The following is a 23239-nucleotide window of genomic DNA, read 5'->3' as shown; positions in this document are numbered from 1 at the left end:
CTGCCCTCTGCTCAGAAGATGGTTTTGTTTTGAGAGGCTTTGCCACCTGGATTAAATAAGAGCATTGCTTCACGGAGACAGGAACAGTGGCCCCATTGAAAACTTTTCTTTTCCCACCCACTCTGGGTGCAATTAATTCCCTTGGGAATCTTAATCTGCCCAAGCCACTTCTGGAAACTGCACTTTGGCTCCTGAACTTGGGCCCAGGCTTGGGGGCTGTACCCGCGTTTCCAACGGGGGTCCCGGGGAAGGTCCGTAGAGCAGGGCCCTGAGAAGGCTGAAAGGGAAAGAGGAGGAGCCCCACAGTCCCATGTTGTTGTGTCCCCTGTCCCTTCACAGCCAAAGCCTACCAAAGGCCGCATGCGGATCCACTGCCTGGAGAACGTGGACAAGGCCCTCCAGTTCCTGAAGGAGCAGAAAGTGCACTTGGAAAACATGGGCTCCCACGACATTGTGGACGGAAACCACCGTCTGACCCTTGGGCTGGTCTGGACCATCATCCTTCGGTTCCAGGTAGCCCGGCACAGCGTCTCGCAGAGTGGACGTCACACATCGGTGCCATACCACCATCGGGCACTGCCAGTCCACAGCGGGACTGACGAAAACACGCAGGGTCTAGAACTTCATAGAGTGTTTGAGGTTGCTGTGCTATCCAAGCCCCAGACCCAGACAGCCTCCCCCTCCCACGGGGTAGAGACCAGTGTGGGTGTTGTCCGACTTCTGTGGCAGGTCCCCCGTGGCCTGGTCTGTTTACTGGCCACATGTGGTAGGACCACATGTTGGTCCACAAGGGACGGGAGATTGTACAAACTGGACCAACCTTCACCCCTGAGAGTTTGAGAACTCTACCCGGGGCCTGGTCATTGGTCCACTCGTCCACTTCCAACTCTGCTTGCCTCTCTAGAACAGTCACCCTGTTGCTTCTTATGCTCTGAGCATAGGCAGGCCAGTGTCCCCATACCATCGCAGTTCTCCCGGTGGTCCCCTCACTCCCCGGCGCTCCTCCCAGCCTGGAGCAGAGCTCATCGGCGCCCCCTTGGAAACCCAGCTCCCAGGCAGCGCTCTCACTCGCCCCCTCGCCACTCCCCGCTCCAAGGAGCCAGCATCCTTCACTTTGAGGCCCTTCCACTCTTCTGACTTCTGACCCCATCCTGCTGCCTCAAATCCTTTTGAACTGATGTTTTGTGGTCATTATCCCAGGAGGAAAAGTCCTCCGGCTCCATCCCGGCACCCTTGTTCTAGGAGTCTACAAAGAGCAGTTTCCTGCTGTGTATCTCCGAGTATCTCCGATAACTCCAGGAGCCCCTGTTGGGGGACTGAGGTGCTCCCTTCTTTCCTTCTTAGATCCAAGACATCAGTGTGGAAACAGAAGACAACAAGGAGAAGAAGTCGGCCAAGGACGCCCTGCTGCTGTGGTGCCAGATGAAGACGGCGGGGTGAGGCTGCCCAGGGACCGTGGCCTTAGAGGGTTGGCCGCACCGAGGCTGTGCGGTAAAGGAGGGATGGGCTCTCAGAGCCACGAGCTGGGGATCCATCCTTGAGTCACAGACCGGGGCTAGGCCCTACTCACTGTTCTTCCCGGTCTCCACTTATAGGTATCCCAATGTCAACGTGCACAACTTCACGACCAGCTGGAGAGACGGGCTGGCCTTCAACGCCATTGTGCACAAGCACCGGTGAGGGGCTGGGGTCGGTGAGCCTGCCGGGTGGCTAGACGGGCTCATGGCCCTCGGGCGCGCACACGCCCACATGGACCATGAGATGGGCTACCCGGCAGTTACGAGGGGTGAACGTTCAGACGAGAGCTGGGATGTGGGGGCACCACGCTGCACAGAGGGCAGTGGTGGGAGCCAGGGCGCGTGGGAGCAGTGGGTGTGGGCTTGGGGTGCCTGGTTCGGGACAAAATGGAGTTGGTGGCAGGGATAAAGACAGGGGTGGCTTCACTTTTCCTCTTTAGGGGCTCACGTGCTCTTGATACCTTCTCTATCCCCTCCCCTTGTAGGCCGGATCTGCTGGATTTTGAGTCTCTGAAGAAATGCAATGCACATTATAACCTGCAAAATGCTTTCAATCTGGCTGAGAAGGAGCTGGGGCTCACGAAGTTGCTGGATCCCGAAGGTGGGTCAAAGTGACGGAAAGAAAGTGCTGTGGGATAGAGGCAGAGGCAGATGAGTGGGGGCCAGGGGCTAAGGGCAGGGGGCTGGGGTCAGGTGACTGCTAATGGGTATGGAGTTTCCTCTGGGGGTGATAAGAATGTTCTGGAACAGATCATGGTGAGGACTGTACCACTTTGTGAAGGTACTAAAAGCCGCTGAATTGTCCCCTATAAAAGGGGGAATTGTATGATGTGAAAATTACATCCCTCCACCAAAAAAAGATGTAGGGAGACGGGCAGTCCTATGGCAGAAAGAGCCCTCGAATGTGGTTCTATGCCAGCCCCGCCACAGAGCAGCTCTGTGACTTAGAGCCAGTCGCTTAACCTCTCTGTGGCTCATTTTCCTCATCTCTAAAATGAGAAGATTGGTCTCTGAGGTCTCTAAGGTTCCATCTTCCTCTAAAATTCTAGGGTACGGGCGCCTGTGTGGCTCAGTGGGTTAAGCCGCTGTCTTCGGCTCGGGTCATGATCTCAGGGTCCTGGGATCGAGTCCCGCATCGGGCTCTCTGCTCAGCAGAGAGCCTGCTTCCTCCTCTCTCTCTCTGCCTGCCTCTCTGCCTACTTGTGATCTCTGTCAAATAAATAAATAAAATCTTTAAAAAATAAAATAAAATTCTAGGGTTCTAACTTAAGCTGCGTGACACTGAGATCTCACCCAGCTCTCGCCTTACGGTCAGCGGGCCCTGCTGACTGGCCCCTCTGGTTCTGATCTGGATGTTGCTGAGACAGGCAGTGGTCGCTGGCTCTTATTTCGGACCTGGCCCTGCACTCGACAGGCTTTACTCAACTCAGTCCTCACTACACGCTCTGGAAATCAGGGCCGTTACTGTCCTTAGTTTATGGAAGAGAAGATGGGGACCTATCCACCGGGTTAAGTGGCTTTCCTGAGGTCATACAGCGGGTGGGGCAGAGATCCAAACTCCAGACCTGCTTCCTCAGCCAGTTCTCAGGGAGAGCAGGCTCGGTGCTGCCAGAAAAGGGAGGCAGAGGAGGGCCAAGAGGCTTCCCTGCTGGAAACGCTCCTCCCTAAGCTCACTGCGCAGACTTGCGTCTCTGTATTTTTCTCCCTGTTTTCTGTCCCACCATAGCCCCATCTCAGTCCAGAGCGACACTCATCAGCCATCTAGCGACGGAAGTCGCGCACACGGGTTCCTGGGAAAGCATTTGAGAGGCACAGTTATGATAAAGAACATTTAAGTAAAACAAAGTCTCCTATAACTTTATGACATGACTTCGATGGGCCCTTCTTGCCTGTGGACTTTCAGAGGGGACCACAAGAGCTTCCAGCCCTAACGTGTTCCCTGTAGGTAGGGTGGAATCTGCCGACGGTGGGCGTAGAACCCAGGCATTTCAAGTCCCAGTCTTGGTCTTTGTGGTAGAAGCTGGTTTGCCCAAAGGACGCTCACCTCCTTAGACTCACAGCTGAGCTTTGGGACTGAGGTCAGAAATAGCCATGACCGAGCCCCAAGATGGCCCTGAGAACAGCTGGGGCTCGCCGGGCCCCTCCCTCTGCACATTCCGGCTTCGGGAAGCTTGGTTTTTATCTTCCGTGTTGCTGCCCCCAAATCCACTGATTTCTTAGACAGTTTTCCAGCCCCTAAGTACAAGATCCATCCCCAACCTGGAATGCTGTTTCTTTTCTTGCCTCTCCTGCCCTCAACAGCTCATTTTGGTCTCCCTTAGAAACACTGGGTAAAAGTCTCCTTGGGCTTCTGCATTTTGTCCTCTGCTTGTTTCTAGAGCAGGTGGGGGGGTGGGGAGAAACTTCGCTTCCTCATGTCCTTTTAGTCCAAATGATTTATTTGTCTTTTTGCCCTGAGAGGAGCAGGAAGGATGTCCGTTTCGGAGGGCTGAGGTGGGGGCCCTGGGATTGGGGTAAGCGCTCCAAGTTGCAGGTGTACTTCTGGAAGGCAGGTTTCTAATCTCTAAACATCAGGGCCTGACCTGAGTGTTCCTTCTTCTCAGATGTGAATGTGGACCAACCAGACGAGAAATCGATCATCACTTATGTGGCTACTTACTATCACTACTTCTCCAAGATGAAGGCTCTGGCCGTGGAAGGCAAAAGGATTGGCAAGGTACCCCTCTGCCGTGAGGCGGGTGGGACAGAGCTCAGGCCTAGGGGTCTTCCTTCCTGAAAACAGAGACAGTGGGGAGCTGCTGTGCTGGGCCAGGGACCCTGTCGGCAAGACCCCCTTGTTGCTGTCTCGCAGGTGCTGGACCATGCCATGGAGGCCGAGCGCCTCGTGGAGAAGTATGAGTCCTTGGCCTCAGAGCTGCTGCAGTGGATCGAGCAAACAATTGTGACCCTCAATGACAGGCAGCTGGCCAACTCCCTGAGTGGGGTCCAGAACCAGCTGCAGTCCTTCAATTCTTACCGCACCGTGGAGAAGCCACCCAAGTAGGTGTCCGTGGGCCGCCCCCGGCTGCAACGTGCCAGCCCTGAGTCTAAATTAGGATGGCCTTTTGGGAGGGAGATTTGGCAGGACATAAATGCAGGGAAGGCTCATTTCCCCCAGTTCAAAGTGCCAGAAGCAATTCCAAGATAAATTTTTAAAATGATGATCCATTTAAAAAAAAAATCACGCTGGGGAAATGCTTACTATGGTAGGTAGAGTCAACGCAATCCCCTCTGATATTACTGGCTGGAGTGTCCCAGAACCCAATGCCAGCTTAGGGCCAGGCGGACTGGATCTGACGGGCAGATCATCACCAGCAACCTGGGAGTGTGGCTGCTTCTGCGCATGCTGCAAAGGCTCTGTTAGTCTGCTTTAGAAATGGACTTTCTAAATGGGATTGCCAGGAGGCAGCTCTGTACAGCACATGCTACAGCCTCTGCTTGCCCAGTATTGAGCTCTTCCGCAGTTAATACGTTTAGCCCCAAAACTAATACTAATCCAGAAAACGTCTGTTCCTACACATTCCAAGAATGGTTTGAGGTGAGGTTTGAATGGTTGAGGTTTGGGCCCCGTGACCCAGAAAGCCCTCTGTTTTCTGGAAGTTAGAACTTCCGGGATGTTCACTCACCTGACCTTTGTAAAAGAAAAATAAGTCAGGGGTGAGCCACTAGAGATCGTGTTGAAGGAATGCACTTACTGGCATGAAAAGATGTTCATGAAACGGAAACGAAGAAGCAGTTTACAGAACCGCTTATTTGTAGGCGGCAGGGAGCACGTGGCTAAGGGGTCAGGTTCGAAGTACCTGAGTTCAAATCCTGCCTCTGCCGTCAAGCAGTCATGAGGACTGGGCAGCTTCTCCGGCCTCTCCTTGCCTCCGTTTTCCCAACTGGAAAATGAAAGTGATGAGAGAATGTGGGTGACAGTGAGAGCCAGACACGAGCAGGGCCTGCCTCGTGGTGGATGAGTCCTTGGTGATCGTCAGCCGTGGTTCTGGAATAATCCCGTCTGTGTAACCAAAAAAAAAAAAAAAGAAAAGAAAGAGGAAGAAGAAGAAGTACACACATGCCGAAGTGTAACTGGTCATTTCTGTCCGGTTTTCATTTGTTTTCAAATTATGTTCTTTTTGCTTGCCCATATTTTCTGGTTTTTGCACTGAGCTCACGAGAAGACAAGCACCACAGGTCCTTTCGGTTTGAAATGTAGAGTCCTTGTGCCTGTGTGGCCTTTGACTCTGACCCCAGCCCGGCCTCCTGCCTCAGGTTCACCGAGAAGGGGAACTTGGAAGTTCTGCTCTTCACCATCCAGAGCAAGCTGCGGGCCAACAATCAGAAGGTCTACACGCCCCGCGAGGGCCGGCTCATCTCTGACATCAACAAGGTGCCCGGCCCCCCTCCTTGCCCCACAGATGTCCCATCCTTGGCACCAGCACCCCCACTGCCCTGATCGGAAGGCTTGTCCTGGCCTCCTGCATAAGATTAATATAAGTGATAAGGTTCACCTCTAGTCCCACCACCACAGACAAATCCAGTGGTCTTCACTGTTCCCTGTCCCCTTCCGGTTTTCATGCGTAAGCAGAAGTGCTTTCACGTGGTTGCGTGGCCCTCATGCTGTCCGTTTCTCCTGCTTCCATGCACAAGTGTCTCACTGACCACACCCGCTAGACGGAGCTCCTCTGGTACTCATCATGTGCCCTCCAGTCCCGATGACCCCTCCTCACCAACCCTGTCCCCCCACCTCGCAGGCTTGGGAGCGGCTGGAGAAAGCAGAGCACGAGCGCGAGCTGGCCCTGCGCACCGAGCTGATCCGCCAGGAGAAGCTGGAGCAGCTGGCCGCCCGCTTCGACCGCAAAGCGGCCATGCGGGAGACCTGGCTTAGCGAGAACCAGCGCCTCGTGTCCCAGGTAGAGCGAGGGGGCGGGGGCTTTTGGTCTGTGCAGGCTGGGCAGGAGGTACAGAGAGAGAGGGAGGGGGAGAGGGAGGTGGGTTAGGAGGCCTGCCATGTGGGGAAGCTAAAGAAACAAGGAGGCCATCACACAGAAGACAACCCAGAGTCCCCGGAACCAGGGGCACCAGGGGCCGGAGGCTTGAACTGGGGAAAGGGAGCCAGGCTGGGACAGGATAGAGAGGAGACGGGCCACCTTGTGGAGTTGGCGTCTCGCGGCGGGAGTGCCCTGGAGGGCAGACCTGCGCTCCCCCAATTCCCTTGCCTGCCGTCTGCCCCAGGACAACTTCGGGCTGGAGCTGGCGGCCGTCGAGGCGGCCGTGCGCAAGCACGAGGCCATCGAGACGGACATCGTGGCCTACAGCGGCCGGGTGCAGGCCGTGGACGCCGTGGCCGCGGAGCTGGCGGCCGAGCGCTACCACGACATCAGGCGCATCGCGGCGCGGCAGCACAACGTGGCGCGGCTCTGGGACTTCCTACGGCAGATGGTGGCGGCCCGGCGGGAGCGGCTCCTGCTCACCCTGGAGCTGCAGAAGGTGTTTCAGGACCTGCTCTACCTCATGGACTGGATGGAGGAGATGAAGGTAACCGACGGCCCAGGGGGCGCGGGGGAGCCTCTCGGGGGAGCAGGTCCCCACGCCTGGCCTCGTACGCAGAGCAAATGGGCCCTGCCATCGTGGGGCTCACCTTCTAGTGGAAGGAGGCTGCCGAGGGAACCCCGGGGCCTGTCACGAAACAGAATAGCAGGCAGACCTAGAGCCTCCGGGGACACGGGGCTGCGGGGTGAGGTCCAGGAAGGCCTCTGAGGAACCGCAGACCCACAGGGAGCCGACGTGGGGAGGTGTGAGCAGGGAGTGTCATAGGCAGAAGGAACAGCCCTGGGCCTGCACAGGCGTGCGGCGTTCGAGTCGGAAGGAGGGCCAGGGGCACTGGAAGAACAGGAGGGGCCGTGGATGAGGTAAGGGTGGGAACAGCCACCCCCCCACCCCCACCTCCCTGGGCCTGCCAGGCCTGCTCCGGCTTTGGGTCTTGTTCAGAGTAGCATGGATCACTGAGCGTGATCAGAAGTTTCTGGAAAGGAGAGACATGATTCTGCCTTCATGTTTTTAAAGGTCACTGTGACCACAATGGGCAGGAGGGCCGTGGACAGCCCAAGGGGCAGTTAGGTGCGGTGCGGGGATCCAGGCAAGGGACGGAGAGGACGGTGGGTCTGGAGAGACCCTGGACTTGCTGGGGTGCTGGGGGCTGAGCAGTGACCCGCAGGAGGGTGGTGAGAATTCTGGGGCTAAGAAGATGAGTCAGAACAGAGATTTTGGGAGCAAGATTTAGTAAGAAAGTCGGTCGTTCCATAGGAGGGCAGTTGAGTACAAGGTGACGGGGGTGCCGGCCCAGAGCTGGGGTGCCACTGCCTGTGTGAGTGGGAGCCCACGGACAGGGGCGGCTGTGCTCCTCGGGGTGTGACCCCCACAGCCACCCAAGGAGGTTGGGCGGGAGGCCCTCGGGTGGGCACCGGCATGCCGCCTGTCCCCGCAGGGCCGGCTGCAGTCTCAGGACCTGGGCAAACACCTGGCCGGAGTGGAGGACCTGCTGCAGCTACATGAGCTGGTGGAAGCCGACATCGCCGTGCAGGCCGAGAGGGTGCGCGCCGTCAGCGCCTCGGCCCTGCGCTTCTGCGACCCAAGCAAAGGTGAACCTGGGGAAGGAGGAAAAGCTGGCTCGGGAAGCGTGGGGGCAGATGGGAGGGGCTGGGGCTGGGGAGGGGGCCTCAGGGATGGGGGCGGGGGCCGTGGAGATTCATAACCAGGGACTGGTCGGGGCAGCGGGCTGGCTGGGCTACAGCTCTCCACCCCAACCTTTTCAGAGTACAAACCCTGCGACCCCCAGCTGGTGTCGGAGCGGGTGGCCTCCCTGGAGCAGAGCTACGAGGCGCTGTGCGAGTTGGCTGCCACCCGGAGGGCACGGCTGGAGGAGTCCCGGCGCCTCTGGCGTTTCCTCTGGGAGGCGGGTGAGGCCGAGGCCTGGGTGCGGGAGCAGCAGCACCTCCTGGCCTCCGCAGACACCGGCCGGGACCTGACCGGCGCCCTCCGCCTGCTCAACAAACACACGGCCCTGCGGGGCGAGATGAGCGGCCGCCTGGGGCCCTTGAAGCTGACGCTGGAACAGGGCCGGCAGCTGGTCGCCGAGGGCCACCCCGGCGCCAGCCAGGCCGCTGCCCGCACCGCCGAGCTGCAGGCCCAGTGGGAGCGGCTGGAGGCCCTGGCCGAGGAGCGCGCCCAGCGGCTCGCCCAGGCCGCCAGCCTCTACCAGTTCCAGGCCGACGCGAACGACATGGAGGCCTGGCTGGTGGACGCGCTGCGCCTGGTGTCCAGCCCCGAGCTGGGGCACGACGAGTTCTCCACGCAGGCCCTGGCCCGACAGCACCGGGCCCTGGAGGAGGAGATCCGCAGCCACCAGCCAGCCCTGGATGCCCTGAGGGACCAGGCCGCCGCCCTGCCCCCTGCGCTGAGCCGCACACCAGAGGTGCAGGGCAGGGTGCCCAGCCTGGAGCGGCACTACGAGGAGCTGCAGGCCCAGGCAGGCGAGCGTGCGCGGGCCCTGGAGGCGGGCCTGGCGCTCTACACCATGCTCAGTGAGGCCGGGGCCTGCGGCCTGTGGGTGGAGGAGAAGGAGCAGTGGCTCAATGGGCTGGCCCTGCCCGAGCGCCTGGAGGACCTGGAGGTGGTGCAGCAGAGGTAGGCCCCCCGCAGACCTCCCCCAGCCCCACCACTGCAGGCCTGGCGAGTGGGGCCGCCCGCGTGTGAGCCACCGGCCCTACCATAAACCGCCTGCTCTTGCTACGACCCTTTGAGTCTTTTTTTTTTTTCTTTTTAAGATTTTATTTATTTATTTGAGACAGGGAGCAAGAGAGTGCAAGTAGGGAGAGGGAGAAGCAGGCTCCCCACTAAGCAGGGAGCCCCATGCAGGGCTTGATCCCAGCACTCTGGGATCATGACCTGAGCCGAAGGCAGAGGCTCAACCACTGAACCACCCAGGCACCTCCGACCCTTTGTGTCTTAACAGTGGTCTGGGTTTTGTTTTCTTGAAAAATGTCAGACATACTCAAAGGGAGAAAACCTACCACAAACTCCTACATCACCATCACCAGATTCAGCGATAGTCAGCGTCTTGCTATATTTGATTATATTTCATTTTAAAAATTAGCAGACCTCCAGGGGTGCCTGGGTGGCTCAGTTGGTTAGGCGGCTGCCTTTAGCTCAGGTCATGATCCTGGAGTCCTGGGATCGAGTCCCACATCGGACTCCCAGTTCCACGGGGGGTCTGCTTCTCCCTCTGACCTTTTCCTCACTCATGCTCTCTCTTGCTCTCTCTCTCTCTCAAATAAATAAATAAAAATAATACATTTTTAAAAAGATTAGCAGATCTCCAGAATATCATTTCACTTCTGTGTTCCCCACGATGTGTCCTCCAAGAATTAGGAAGAATGTATAATATATAATAAATTATTTTTTAATTGTGGAGACTTAAAATAGTGGAGGCTTTTATGTTATAGACCTTTAGATAGGTACACTGATTCACCTCATCACGTAGCTGTATTTACAGGATAATACATCTTAAAATCCATGAGAAAGGAAATTTTTTTAAAGGTTTTGTTTTATCGTTTATTTAACAGAGATCACAAGTAGGCAGAGAGGCAGGCAGAGAGAGAGAGGAGGAAGCAGGCTTCCTGCTAAGCAGAGAGCCCAGTGTGGGGCTTGATCCCAGGACCCTGGGATCATGAACTGAGCCGAAGGCAGAGGCTTTAACCTACTGAGCCACCCAGATGCCCCAGAAATTTTTCTCTTAGAACCACCCTACTGTTAATTATCACATAGAACAGAATTAGCAGTTCCTTGGTATCATCTATTACTCATCCTATAGTCAAATTTCCTGATGGTTTAAAAAATGTATTTAGGATTTTTTTTTAAAGCTTCCAAGATATGCTATGACAGGGATCAGCATACTATAATTCTGGGGCCAAATCCAGCCTGTTGCCTTTTTTTTTTTTTTTTAAATAAAGCTTTATTGGAACAGAGCCAGGCTCATTCATTTCCATATCATCCCTGGCTGCTTTTGCACTACAACAGCAGAGCTAAATACTCGTGACAGGGACCTTATGGCCCACACAGCCTGGAATATTTGCTCTCTGGCCCTTTATAGAAACCGTTTGCAGACTGTGAGAGTATCACAGAAGTTGGGCTTCGCACCCTTATCACTCAAACAAATATTTTTGGTTATCAATTCATTCTTTAACACCTGGTAGTAGGATGCGACCCAGCTAGGCGGCTAAGGGGTCAGTCCCAGGAGGAATAGGGAGGATCTAATAAAGAACGGGGCACTGGGCCAGGCCTTACGTTGGTTCGCGCACCTGTTCCCGATATTTAACTACCATCATCTACTTGAGTCGCTCTAGAGATGACTGCTCTTCTACTTGTCTGGGGGGACTTGGGGCTCCCCACCTGACCCACAGATACTGCAAACCTCATAGGTTCAGATGTGCAGATGTCCTATAAATCAGCCACACGTTGACAGAGAGGCATTTTCCTGGGCATCTAGGGGGAAGTGGGCTGGTGCACCACCACGTCCACGACCCATGGCCACCTCTTGTACCGTCTTCCTCCTGCTCAGGTTCGAGACCCTGGAGCCCGAGATGAACGCCCTCGCAGCCCGGATTACTGCCGTGAACGACATTGCGGAGCAGCTGCTGAAGGCCAAGCCGCCGGGCAAGGACAGCATTGTCACTACCCAGAAGCAGCTCAACCACAGGTGGGCTTGGGGAGGGGAGCCCAGAAAGGGGGCAGCAGATGGGGATGGCAGCCGCAGGGGAGTCCTGGAGGGCGTGGTACGGAGACTGAAAACGAGGCAGGAAGGCCCTCTGGTGGACCTTGCAGGGCAGAGGCGGGAAATGAGGGAAGGAGTGGAGGGGGTGAAGGTAGTCCAAGCGGGCTTGAGGCTGGACAGGGAGCAATCAGGGGTTCGGGGGAGGAGGAGCCAGGAGCGGCCTCTTTAACACAGCAGAGCAGGTGGTAGATTATCCCAAAGCAGAGGGAGGCAGGGAAGAAGCTTCCAGATAGACCCGGGCAGCGCAGGGCAGCTGAGTGACTCCAGTCACCAGACCCTCCCTCGACCCTCAGGTGGCAGCAGTTCCGGACCCTGGCCGACGGCAAGAAGGCAGCTCTGACATCAGCCCTGAGCATCCAGAACTACCACCTGGAGTGCACGGAGACCCAGGCCTGGATGAGAGAAAAGACCAAGGTCATCGAGTCCACCCAGGGCCTGGGCAATGACCTGGCCGGGGTGCTGGCCCTGCAGCGGAAGCTGGCCGGCACCGAGCGGGACCTGGAGGCCATCGCCGCACGGGTGGGCGAACTGGCCCGAGAGGCCGATGCCCTGGCCGCCGGCCACCCCACCCAAGCCCCTGCCATCCACGCCCGGCTTGGAGAGGTCCAAGCCGGTTGGGAAGACCTGAGGGCCACCATGCGGCGCCGAGAAGAGTCACTGGGCGAGGCGCGGCGGCTGCAGGACTTCCTGCGCAGCTTGGATGACTTCCAGGCGTGGCTTGGTCGCACACAGACCTCCGTGGCCTCGGAAGAAGGGCCAGCCACCCTGCCGGAGGCAGAGGCCCTCCTGGCCCAACACGCCGGCCTGCGGGGAGAGGTGGAGCGGGCCCGCGGCGAGTACAGCCGGCTCCGGGCCCTGGGAGAGGAGGTGACCAGGGACCAGGCTGACCCACAGTGCCTCTTCCTGCGGCAGCGCCTGGAGGCCCTGGGCACCGGCTGGGAGGAGCTGGGCCGCATGTGGGAGAGCCGGCAAGGCCGCCTGGCCCAGGCCCATGGCTTCCAAGGCTTTCTGCGGGACGCGCGCCAGGCCGAGGGTGTGCTCAGCAGCCAGGTGAGAGCCCGGGGACACAGAGACCCCCCACCCCCCTCCAAAGAAGGGACTAGGGACAGGGAAGTGTGGACGAGAGGTGGATGGGGAGGAAATGGCAGCAGGTGGAAAAACTGAGAAACCAGGACAGACAGGGAGACCGTGCGGGGAAATATGGATGTAGGAAAAAAAAAAAAAAGATGTAGGTGCCCAACTGGCTTAGTCAGTAGGACGTGTGACTCTTGATCTCTGGATCATGGGTTCAAAGCCCACTCTGGGTGTAGAGCTTACTTTAAAAAAAAAAAAAAAATGATGTAAATATAATTTGCCAAAACTGACTTGAGAAGAAATAGAAAACCTGACTTGTGTAGCTGCTGAATCAAATCAGTGGCTAAAAATAATTTGAAACAGGATTTGGGCTGCTAAGTTCCTCTGGCCCAGCTCCCCTGTTACTTTGCAAGCCCGTGGGATAACGGGGCACCCCCCCACATGGTCTTCGAGCCAGACCACCCACCCTCCCCTCCCCAGCTGGCCGCCACGTCCGATGTGTCCTCGCGGTAGGTCCCTTCCGAAAGGTCGACGAGTACTTTTGAGAAGTGAGCTGCATCCCTGTCCTCCCACACAGGACTACGTTTTGTCCCACACGGAGATGCCGGGGACGCTCCAAGCTGCGGATGCCGCCATAAAAAAGCTGGAGGATTTCATGAGCACCATGGATGCCAACGGAGAACGGATCCGCGGGCTGCTGGAGTCTGGGCGCCAGCTCGTGTCTGGGGGCAATATCCACGCCGAGAAGATCCAGGAGAAAGCCGACTCCATCGAGAGGAGGTATGATGAGGACAGTAGGTAAATGGGAGCCCCGATGGGGAAGCAAGCGAGAGCAGCCCGGCCTGTTCCGCTGATGGAGACGCTGCAGAACGCAGCACAGACAGACGGATGGTGGTGGGGGCTGACAAAAAGCAGAGGAGGAAGAAGTTAGTGGCCAGAGAGGGATGAGGCCATGAGCTGGGTAGGTTTGCCTACCCCCCACCAGGGGAGGCGACGTCCGCTGGCCTAGCTGGACGCCGGACATCAGTAATCCCAGGTTAGTGCTCCCAGAAGGCATCGAGCCCGTAGCAGGAGGACTGCAGGCTTCTAGGTTAATTAGAGGGTCATAACCCTTTGACAGCAAGTTCGAGGGCTTCACAAGGGCCTGTCATTACAGACACAAGAAAAATCAAGAAGCAGTGCAGCAGCTTCTGGGCCGTCTTCGGGACAACCGAGAGCAGCAGCATTTCCTGCAAGACTGTCAGGAGGTAAGGCTCCCTATTCCCCCATGTCCCCTCCCGCATTTCCCAGCCATCCGTTTGCTGACGTGCCCTGGCTTGCTGAGCCTAGAGTAAGACCACTGCAGTGGCTCCTGAGTAAGAGCGTGGACCCCCTCTTGGCCTGGCGTCTCCCCGCAGCCAGCTCTTCTCCTAGCTCGCCTCACCCCCTTGTGCCTCTGCGCATCTGAAATGTACTCTGCCCTTCTCCACCCCCGCTCGGTGCTTGGTGCAGCTGAAGCTCTGGATTGACGAGAAGATGCTGACAGCCCAGGACGTGTCCTACGACGAGGCCCGTAACCTGCACACCAAGTGGCAGAAGCACCAGGCGTTCATGGCCGAGCTGGCCGCCAACAAAGACTGGTTGGACAAAGTGGATAAGGTGAGTGGGGTGACAGCAGCAGCAAGAAGAGAGCCCCAGGGCCGCCTCAGGACGGGATCCTGGCTTCGGGCTGGGGTGCTTTCAGGGTCAGTGGTCATGGGGTCTCTGGTCCAGTCCTCCAAGATGGAAACTTAAGTTCTGGGGAACGAAAGTCTTAGGTCTCTGAGACAGTGACTCCAGAACTTTGGAAAAGTGCAAATCAGTAGGGAGCCAGACTGCAGCTTTGCATCAACGTGGTAACTATCCCTGGGTCGGGACCACGGTGACAGTGACCCTCTTCAGCAGAGGTCAGCAAACTTCTGCCAAGGGCCAGGTGGTAAATATTTTAGGCTTTGCGGGCCACATGGTTTCTGCTGTGACTACTCAACTCTCCGTAAAAGCAGCCATTGAGAATACATAAGGATTGAGCGTAGCTGTGTTCCAATAAAACTTTATTTATAAAAACAGGTGGGGGCCGCATTTGGCCCGCAGAGCCCAGTTCACCAACCCCTGCTTATGAGTCTTATTGTTCCTGGTGCTTAGTCTCCAAACCCACCACTTCCTCTAGAGCCGAGCATAGGTAAAACTTTATTTCAGCTCAGCAAGTATGCCTGGGCAGGCGACCTTGTGTGTGCTCAGCACCCTGCAAGGTATGTGAAAAGACACTCTCCTTCCCTCAAGGGCAGGGCTGGGGAGAGGAGGAGACCAGTGTATGTCTGGTGTTTCCGTTTGTTCAGCAAATATTTACTTGGCGCTACTATATGCGAAGCATTGTACAGGGCCCCGAGAGGCGGAGTGAAGGAGATTCTGCTGCCGGCTGCACCGTTGAGAAATGACGCTACCGCCAGGATTTGAGACAGATTCGCAAACACCAAAGTTACATCCAAAGCAGAATATGACAGATGCAGTTAAGAGAGGGCCTGATAAAGCCTGATTCCTCTGCCTGTGCCGTAAAGCTCTGTGCCCATGAAACTCTGCTTACAAGGAGAGAGGAGGTAGAGGAATCCTAGGGGCCCGGAGCCTCTAGGGCAGTCCCTGAAGTTTGAGTAGAATTTGGACAAGCAGAGATATTTGAGGAATGATGTTTTTAGGCAGAGAAAACAGCACAAACAGGAAACCTGAGGTGTGGAAGTGGGGTGCCTGTACGGGTACAAGGGGGTAAATCAGTCTGGCAGGAGCACAGAATGGGGAAAGGGGCCCCACGGAAGAAAAGGTGGGAAAAGCCTGTTCAGCCAGGTCACTAAAGGCCTTGACCATACATAAGGACTGTGCGTCGATGTGTGGACTGTGTCGAAGGCTCACGGAGTTGCCCAAGCAGTGCTAAACACTAGCTTTTCATCCTGGCAGCCAGGCATAAGACAGCCTCAAGGCAGCACCTTGGTTTGTGTTCTAGAAGCGGACCCCGAAACGAGACTTCCAGTGCAGGCCACTTATATGGGAGATGAGCACAGAAAACACCAGTAGAGGAGTGGGGATCTGGGATAGAAGAGGAAAGGCGTTCAATAACGGGTCCTCTGCCACGTCGGTCACCCCAGGGGGCAGCTGGCACTCAGTCCTAAGGAGGCACCTTGGGAGACAGTGTAGAGCACGCATCGGTGTTATCCCAACCAAGGCACAAGGATGCTGAGTGTTTGCCCGCCAGCTCCTGGGCTGCTTCTCCGACACTTCCGGTCTGCCTTGCACACAGGTCAAGAGACCATGCTTCCCCCACCTCCCCAGCAATCAAAGTCCTCCAGCAGAAAGGCTGGGAGAGGGGAGAGCGGGTGGGACTCGCGTGTACATAACTCAGGTGAGGGGTGACTCGCTGAGGAACGGGAGAGGAGGGCGGGTGCACAAGACCACATGTGCACAGCCCCAGAAGCCATAAGCACGAGGGAGCCCAACAAAGGAAAGGTCTCTGGATTCTTCGTTGATACGAGGTTTGAGCTGGCCCTTGAACAGGTAGGGTGTAATCAGCAGTGGGAGGCGTGGTGTAGGAGCGGTTTGAAACCTTTGAGACGAGTGTGTTGCGGAGAATACCCAAGAACTTGCACTTGTGGCCTACGCCTCAGGTTCCTACTGCCCTTTAGCTCCCTGGGCCTCTACGGACCCATAAAGTTCAGTGACATCTAATTCTGACACTGACCCTGTCTGTGTCCCACCCCCCCAGGAAGGGCGGGAGCTGACCCTCGAGAAGCCGGAGCTGAAAGCTTTGGTGTCCGAGAAGCTGGACGACCTGCACAAGCGCTGGGACAGGCTAGAGAGCACCACCCAGGCCAAGGCCCGCAGCCTCTTCGATGCCAACCGAGCCGAGCTGTTTGCCCAGAGCTGCTCCGCCCTGGAGAGCTGGCTGGAGAGTCTGCAGGCCCAGCTGCACTCTGACGACTACGGCAAGGACCTCACCAGCGTCAACATTCTGCTCAAAAAGCAACAGGTGCTCTGCAGGCCCGTGGTTGCAATGGGGACGGTGAACCGCGGCAGAAAGGAGGAGGGGTCTGTGGCTCCTGAGACTTGGCAGGTCATTCTAAGGCCTCACAGACAGCATCTTTCCTGGTATTCCTCAAAGCGAGGTCCGTGGGCCACTGTATCAGAATCTCGGGAAATGCATATCAGTCGGGTCAAAGTCAGGAGACAGAACCCACACTCTAACTTGAACAAGGAAACTTTAAGAAAAAGAAGTATCAATTAGTAAAAGGTGCCTAACTACCAAAAAGGGTAAAGAGAATTCAAAAGTAGGGATCAGAAAACTATAAGGAGACAGACAGTAACAGTTTGGCTCCTTTAGGTCATACGGTGTCCGTCACAAGAACTCTATTCTTGTAGTGTAAAAGCTGCCATAGGCAAAATGGAAAATTATATGTGTAATGGGTAGGGCTCTGTGCCAATAAAACTTTATTTGCAAAAACAGGCAGGGGGCAGGACTTGCTGGTCCCTGCGATAAAGAGTACAGGAGTAGCAGCTACTACCTCCAGGGCTGGGGAGGGGTACCCAAGGAGGAACAAGGTGCCCCCCACCCGCCACCACCCCAAAGTGGCGTTTCAGACCGTGGAGAGGGCCGAGGCCCACTGGGTGTTGTAGAACTTTGCCAGGGTATCATGGGACCAAGCAGGTCTAAAGCTGGCAGGCCAAGACGGGCCACTAGGAAGCTGCTGATGGGATGCCACCAAACTTGCTGGAGGGCGGGAGCCCCTGGATTTCCTGCACATGATGGGCTAGTTTTGCCCCAGAAGCAAGAAAGGTACAGTGGAACCTGAGCAAGCAGCCGCTCCTCCTGCGTCTTGTAGTGTCCCTCTAGCGCCCCCTACTCACAAGGCCTAGCATTGCACCAACACTGGCCAGTGTTGACCGGGTTCCCTTGCGAGGTCTCAAAACAGGGTAAGATGTACCTGGCACGGAGGTGAATTTGGGTCCGAGAAGCAATAAACGGGAGGTGGCCCAGTTATCACACAGCCCTGGACTCGTGTGTTATGGGTTGAGCTCCTCCGAGTGAGGCCATGCGGGGATGCTCTCCCTGGGGTGAACCCCGGGGAAGAGAAATCTCCGTTGACTGCATAAGCTGTGCGCGCGCTGACCACGGCTCCTTCCTCCCCGGGTCGCAGATGCTGGAACGGGAGATGGCGGTGCGAGAGAAGGAGGTGGAGGCCATCCAGGCCCAGGCAACAGCGCTGGCCCAGGAGGACCAGGGTGCAGGGGAGGTGGAGAGGACCTCGAGGGCCGTGGAGGAGAAGTTCCGGGCCCTGTGCCAGCCCATGAAGGAGCGCTGCCAGCGCCTGCAGGCCTCTCGCGAGCAGCACCAGTTCCACCGGGACGTGGAGGATGAGATCGTGAGTCTCTAGGGCTGTGATGGGGTCGCGTCGTCGTCCTGGCGAGTTGCGCCCTGCCAGTCGCTTTCTAGTCTCCTTCCTGGATGCTGGGGCAATGCCAGCAGCGCTGTTCTCTGTAACGTCTGGTGCTGAACAGAGACCCTCGAGGGACTCTTGGGGATGCCCTTCATGCCCGACTCCGAGATGGCTGTTCCCAGCACACACTTACCGGGAGACCTAGAGAAACCTCCCTGCACGTCTCCCCACCGTCCAGTCCCTCCTCCTGCTTTGCCCTCAGGACCTCCACTGACCCCCTCTTTGTCCTGCAGTTGTGGGTGACAGAGCGGCTGCCCATGGCTAGCTCCATGGAGCACGGCAAGGACCTGCCCAGTGTCCAGCTCCTCATGAAGAAAAACCAGGTGAGGCCAAGTCTAAGGGCAAAAGAAAAGGTCCCAGGAGCCTCCCAGACCCGGAAGTTTATGTTTTCTTAAAAAACCTTGGGGTTTCTCTGGCTCGCCTCGAGGCTGTGTGGGATCGCGCACCTCAGGGGTGGGCCTTCCCTCACCGCGGGAGGGGGGTTCCCTCCAGCGCAGACCAGGTGGATTGAAAGGGAGCGAGTGAGGAGGACGGAGGGAGAACAGGACGTGGGAGTGAGGGGCTGGCTGCGGAGCAGGGGTGAGGGGGAACGGGAGGAGGAGGAGAGGGCCCTGTCAGAGTGACCTCTTCTGCCACTGGGGACAGACCCTGCAGAAGGAGATACAGGGCCATGAGCCGCGGATCGCGGACCTCACGGAGCGGCAGCGTGCCCTGGGCACCGCGGCGGCGGGCCCCGAGCTGGCCGAGCTGCAGGAGATGTGGAAGCGCCTGGGCCGCGAGCTGGAGCTCCGAGGAAAGCGACTGGAGGACGCCCTGCGGGCCCAGCAGTTCTACCGCGACGCCGCCGAGGCGGAGGCCTGGATGGGTGAGCAGGAGCTGCACATGATGGGCCAGGAGAAGGCCAAGGTGAGAGGCCGGGCAGAGCCAGGCTGCGGGGCTGCCGCTCTCTCCCCGCAGAGGCTGCTCCCTGATGCCCGCTGTCGTCCCCAGGACGAGCTCAGCGCCCAGGCGGCGGTGAAGAAGCATCAGGGGCTGGAGCAAGCCCTGGCCGACTACGCTCAGACCGTCCGCCAGCTGGCCGCCAGCAGCCAGGACATGATCGACCACAACCACCCCGAGAGGTGAGCCCAGCGCGCAACCAAGGGAGAACCACCCTGGGGACAGGATGGGGGTGGGGGGAAGACACGGGGACGGGGCCGGTTCTGGGGCTGTGCGGGGACTGGGGAGCGTCGGGACTGCACGTGTGCAGACCTGTGTAGAGAGCCGGAGGAGCAGAGACCTGGCAGGCAGTTGGGGGGGCGCCGAGGGGACAGGACTCTACGGAACAGAAGGGGGATCAGAGCCTGGCATCCTAAGCCCCGCGGTGCCTGTCCTGCCCCCGCAGCACACGGATATCGATCCGCCAAGCCCAGGTGGACAAGCTGTACGCCAGCCTCAAGGAGCTGGCCGGGGAGCGGCGGGAGCGGCTGCAGGAGCATCTGCGGCTTTGCCAGCTCCGCCGGGAGCTGGACGACCTGGAGCAGTGGGTCCAGGAGCGCGAGGTGGTGGCGGCCTCCCATGAGCTGGGCCAGGACTACGAGCACGTGACTGTGAGTGCGGGGTGGACACCGGCCGCAGAGCCGCCCCGGGGAGGGCCGGGGGCAGAGGGCATGAGACTGGGCTGAGGGGAGCCATCCTTGGGTATCTGAAGAATCGTGCAGAATGGAGTCATGGGGCTGCATGTAGACGGGCCAAAAAGGAAATCTCCAATCCTTCTTTCCCAACAGAACTCACCAGCATAGGAGCCTTGAGGTTCCTCTGCAGAGTTTGGGGGCTTGAACCCTCATGAGTGCAGATATATGGACCATAATTAGGGTATCCTTGTCTGAAGGCCAAAGGTCTCCGGCACCCCCCAACCCCCGTGCTTTTGCTAGGGCCTGGGGGCATCAGTCGCATCGGGGGTAAATGGAAACCAGTTGCCCCTGGAAGAAACCTGTTTTGCCCCATGGGGCTCAGGGAGAGAAGTGGGCTCTGGGTTTGGGGGGGAGAAGACTCACGGGTCAGGCAGGGACTGTGTCCGCCAGCGTGACGGTGCTGTCCATGTCTCCTCCAGATGCTCCGGGACAAATTCCGAGAGTTTTCCCGGGACACGAGCACCATCGGTCAGGAGCGCGTGGACGGTGCCAACGCTCTGGCCAATGGGCTCATCGCCGGGGGTCACGCTGCCCGGGCCACCGTGGCCGAGTGGAAGGACAGTCTCAATGAGGCCTGGGCTGACCTGCTCGAGCTGCTGGACACACGGGGTCAGGTGCTGGCCGCAGCCCACGAGCTGCAGCGCTTCCTGCACGGGGCCCGCCAGGCCCTGGTGCGGGTCCAGCACAAGCAGCAGCAGCTTCCTGATGGCACGGGCCGTGACCTCAACGCGGCTGAGGCCCTGCAGCGCCGACACTGTGCCTTCGAGCATGACATCCAGGCCCTCAGCACCCAGGTCTGCACCCCCTGCGTCGAGATGGGGGCTGGCTTGGGGAAGACTTGGTGGGAAAAGGTGGGGGAGGGGGGGTTGCGGAAACGCAGGGAGGGTGGCATTCTCTGGAGCGACACTTAGGGATGAGGTTAGACCAGTTCCAGGAAAACATCTCTGGCCAGGGGATGTCAAGCCACGCCGTCCACAGCCTTCTTGAGGACCCGTGACATTTTCAGATGGTCCCAATGACTAGGTTCTTCATACTGCACTGAAATCCGCCTGTGGGTCCCGCCCTTAGTGCTCTAGAACTCCGCCTAATAAGCATGGGTTCTCCCTCCAAGTGTTTAAACCCAATCGGCCACTATCCATGTCCCTTCTTGGCTGGAAATCTCATTCTAGCAATCTTTGAGGTCCCGCATGTCCCGGAGAGGCCTCTGAAAGCTCAGGAGGCCAGTGGCCCCATAAAGCCCTGCTCCCCCGTACCTGCAGGCCCCCTCCTGAGACCCAGCAGGGTGGGGTGTGACAAGGTTTATGCTGGGCACCAGCCTTCGTTCTTCCCAGACCCCATCCCTCTGCGCTGCCTCCTGCTTCTCTGGCTGATAAAATGGACAGGAGGGCGAGAACGGAGACCCGAGACCAGGACTGGGAGGCCCTAGCTCCTCGGAATCCTCCCCGCCGGCTCTCCCTCACTCTGAGTGGGGCCCCGCAGGTCCAGCAGGTGCAGGACGATGGCCTCCGGCTCCAGAAGGCCTACGCTGGAGACAAAGCCGAGGAGATCGGCCGTCACATGCAGGCTGTGGCCGAGGCCTGGACCCAGCTGCAGGGAAGCTCTGCTGCCCGCCGCCAGCTGCTGCTGGACACCACGGACAAGTTCCGCTTCCTCAAGGCTGTCCGGGAGCTGATGCTGTGGATGGACGGCGTGAACCTGCAGATGGACGCCCAGGAGCGGCCCCGGTGAGGCCCCCCAGTGCTCTGTGGCCTCCACGGGGTGTGGACGGGCGGCCAGGAGAGGGTTGTGGGCCCAGCAGTAACGTGGTCTCTGTGCCCCCAGGGATGTGTCCTCCGCAGACCTGGTCATCAAGAACCATCAGGGCATCAAGGCAGAGATAGAGGCCAGGGCCGACCGCTTCTCCTCATGCATCGACATGGGCCAGGGGCTGCTTGCCAGGAGCCACTACGCAGCCGAGGAGGTGGGTGATGTGTGCGCGCCGCCGGGTCATCCTCTCGGGGGGAGGCCCAAGTGCCGATGTCTCTGAGTCTCCCTCCTTCCTCTCATTCTTCCTTCGTAGAAACCTCTCTCACGTCAGTGCTGTTCAGGGATTTCCCCATTCCAACTGTACCCCCCCCCAATCCCCCAAACCGTCTACCTCCTGACATCAGAATTCACTAGTTCCCTGTGTGAGTCCTCCAGGAATCCTGGCAAGGTCGCGCTGGGGGCTAACTCACGTCTCTGGCCGCCCCCCTCCCCCCAGATTTCAGAGAAGCTGTCCCAGCTGCAGGCACGGCGCCAGGAGACCGCAGACAAGTGGCAGGAGAAGATGGACTGGCTCCAGCTTGGTGAGCTGCCGTGCGGGCCAGGGCTCAGGAGAAGGGTAGGTAGATAAGACCAAGCAGACCAGAGTAGGTAAGACCAAGAGGCCTGGGCATGGAACTCAAGGTGCCCACTCTTGGCACTGCCCGGCTCACGCCATGCTCCTGCTCTGGGGCACTGGCTTCCTCCGGGTCTCTGTTCTCGAAGGGCTGCGGCTGCAGTGCCCTGCTGGTGCTCTGACCTGCCCTCTCCCTGTGACCCACCCCCCCAACCCCTGCAGTTTTGGAGGTGCTCGTGTTTGGGAGAGACGCGGGTATGGCGGAGGCCTGGCTGTGCAGCCAAGAGCCACTGGTGCGCAGCGCTGAGCTGGGCTGCTCCGTCGACGAGGTTGAAAGCCTCATCAAGCGGCATGAGGCCTTCCAGAAGTCAGCGGTGGCCTGGGAGGAGCGTTTCAGCGCGCTGGAGAAGCTCACAGCGGTGAGGGCTGTGGGACCCCAGGGCTGCCCGCCCCCTCCACTGCCCCAGGCCCCTGCTGTCCCCTCTGCGCCAGCCTCTCCCAAATGGGAGCCAACCGTGCTGCTTGTCAGCACAGCTGGAGCCATCAGTCCACCCCCACCCCACCCCGGCCAGGGCGACGCTGAGAGACACCATCTCCCCCGCTGTTTCCAATCCGCACCTTCTTCTGGAATTCTGTTGCCAATCCTTTCTGTTTCATCAGGCTTGAGCTGAGGCATGCCAGCTTTCCCCAAGGCCCTGGTCCTCTTAAGGGAGACCTTCTATGCTCTGATCCCAGAATGTTTTGACAGCTGGAAGAGCAGGAGAAGGAGCGGAAAAGAAAGAGGGAGGAGGAGGAACGGAGGAAACAGCCCCCTGCTCCAGAGCCCACAGCCGGTCGGCCTGCCGGGGACCTGGTGGACAGCCAGACAGCTCCCGGCGCCGCCTGGGACGGGTGAGAGCTGGGACACTCGGGGGAGAGAGGAGGCGGAGTCCGAGCCGCCCCCGGCTTTACGGTCTGTGTCACCTCCTGCTGTTCCAGAACCCATCCCCGGCTCCCGGCGTCCACCCAGCAGGCCAGCGTCAACGGAGTCTGCGCAGACGCAGAGACCCCACAGGTGAGCCCCGCTGCCCTGTGCACCCCCATCAGGACCTGAGCACACTACCCCCTCCCCGGGCTGGTCTTCTGACAGCTTCTTGTCTTTGTAGCCCCTATCGGAGCAGCAGAGACTGGAGCAGGGCACCTTCGCAGAAGGACCTGTGAGTTTCTCCCGGAGGTTTGGGTGTGAACCACCGGGAGATGGAGGGGCGCACGGGGGCGTGAGCCAG

The 23239-nt window shown here is 58.4% G+C and overlaps 1 protein-coding gene across 4 annotated transcripts in view; it reads left to right on the top strand.

Annotated features, from left to right (window-relative positions):
- Positions 1–23239, top strand: part of SPTBN2 (spectrin beta, non-erythrocytic 2) — a 37708-nt gene that overhangs the window by 11989 nt on the left and 2480 nt on the right. For all 4 annotated transcript variants that reach the window (XM_032357558.1, XM_032357561.1, XM_032357560.1 and 1 more), the window contains 30 exons: positions 340–513; positions 1345–1436; positions 1596–1676; positions 2003–2118; positions 4121–4233; positions 4369–4556; positions 5814–5931; positions 6296–6454; positions 6777–7079; positions 8029–8182; positions 8357–9227; positions 11161–11298; positions 11667–12423; positions 13025–13227; positions 13604–13694; positions 13939–14085; positions 16214–16477; positions 17643–17867; positions 18176–18265; positions 18588–18848; positions 18933–19063; positions 19327–19531; positions 20035–20409; positions 21095–21339; positions 21437–21575; positions 21858–21942; positions 22197–22393; positions 22723–22865; positions 22953–23028; positions 23120–23170. In XM_032357558.1, coding sequence (XP_032213449.1) covers positions 340–513; positions 1345–1436; positions 1596–1676; positions 2003–2118; positions 4121–4233; positions 4369–4556; positions 5814–5931; positions 6296–6454; positions 6777–7079; positions 8029–8182; positions 8357–9227; positions 11161–11298; positions 11667–12423; positions 13025–13227; positions 13604–13694; positions 13939–14085; positions 16214–16477; positions 17643–17867; positions 18176–18265; positions 18588–18848; positions 18933–19063; positions 19327–19531; positions 20035–20409; positions 21095–21339; positions 21437–21575; positions 21858–21942; positions 22197–22393; positions 22723–22865; positions 22953–23028; positions 23120–23170 — 6192 coding nt within the window. The remainder of the gene's footprint in view (positions 1–339; positions 514–1344; positions 1437–1595; positions 1677–2002; positions 2119–4120; positions 4234–4368; positions 4557–5813; positions 5932–6295; positions 6455–6776; positions 7080–8028; positions 8183–8356; positions 9228–11160; positions 11299–11666; positions 12424–13024; positions 13228–13603; positions 13695–13938; positions 14086–16213; positions 16478–17642; positions 17868–18175; positions 18266–18587; positions 18849–18932; positions 19064–19326; positions 19532–20034; positions 20410–21094; positions 21340–21436; positions 21576–21857; positions 21943–22196; positions 22394–22722; positions 22866–22952; positions 23029–23119; positions 23171–23239) is intronic.

Source organism: Mustela erminea, chromosome 9 (assembly GCF_009829155.1).
Source record: "Mustela erminea isolate mMusErm1 chromosome 9, mMusErm1.Pri, whole genome shotgun sequence".
Taxonomy (NCBI): Eukaryota; Metazoa; Chordata; class Mammalia; order Carnivora; family Mustelidae; genus Mustela; species Mustela erminea.
This window is presented reverse-complemented; position numbering and strand designations above follow the sequence as displayed.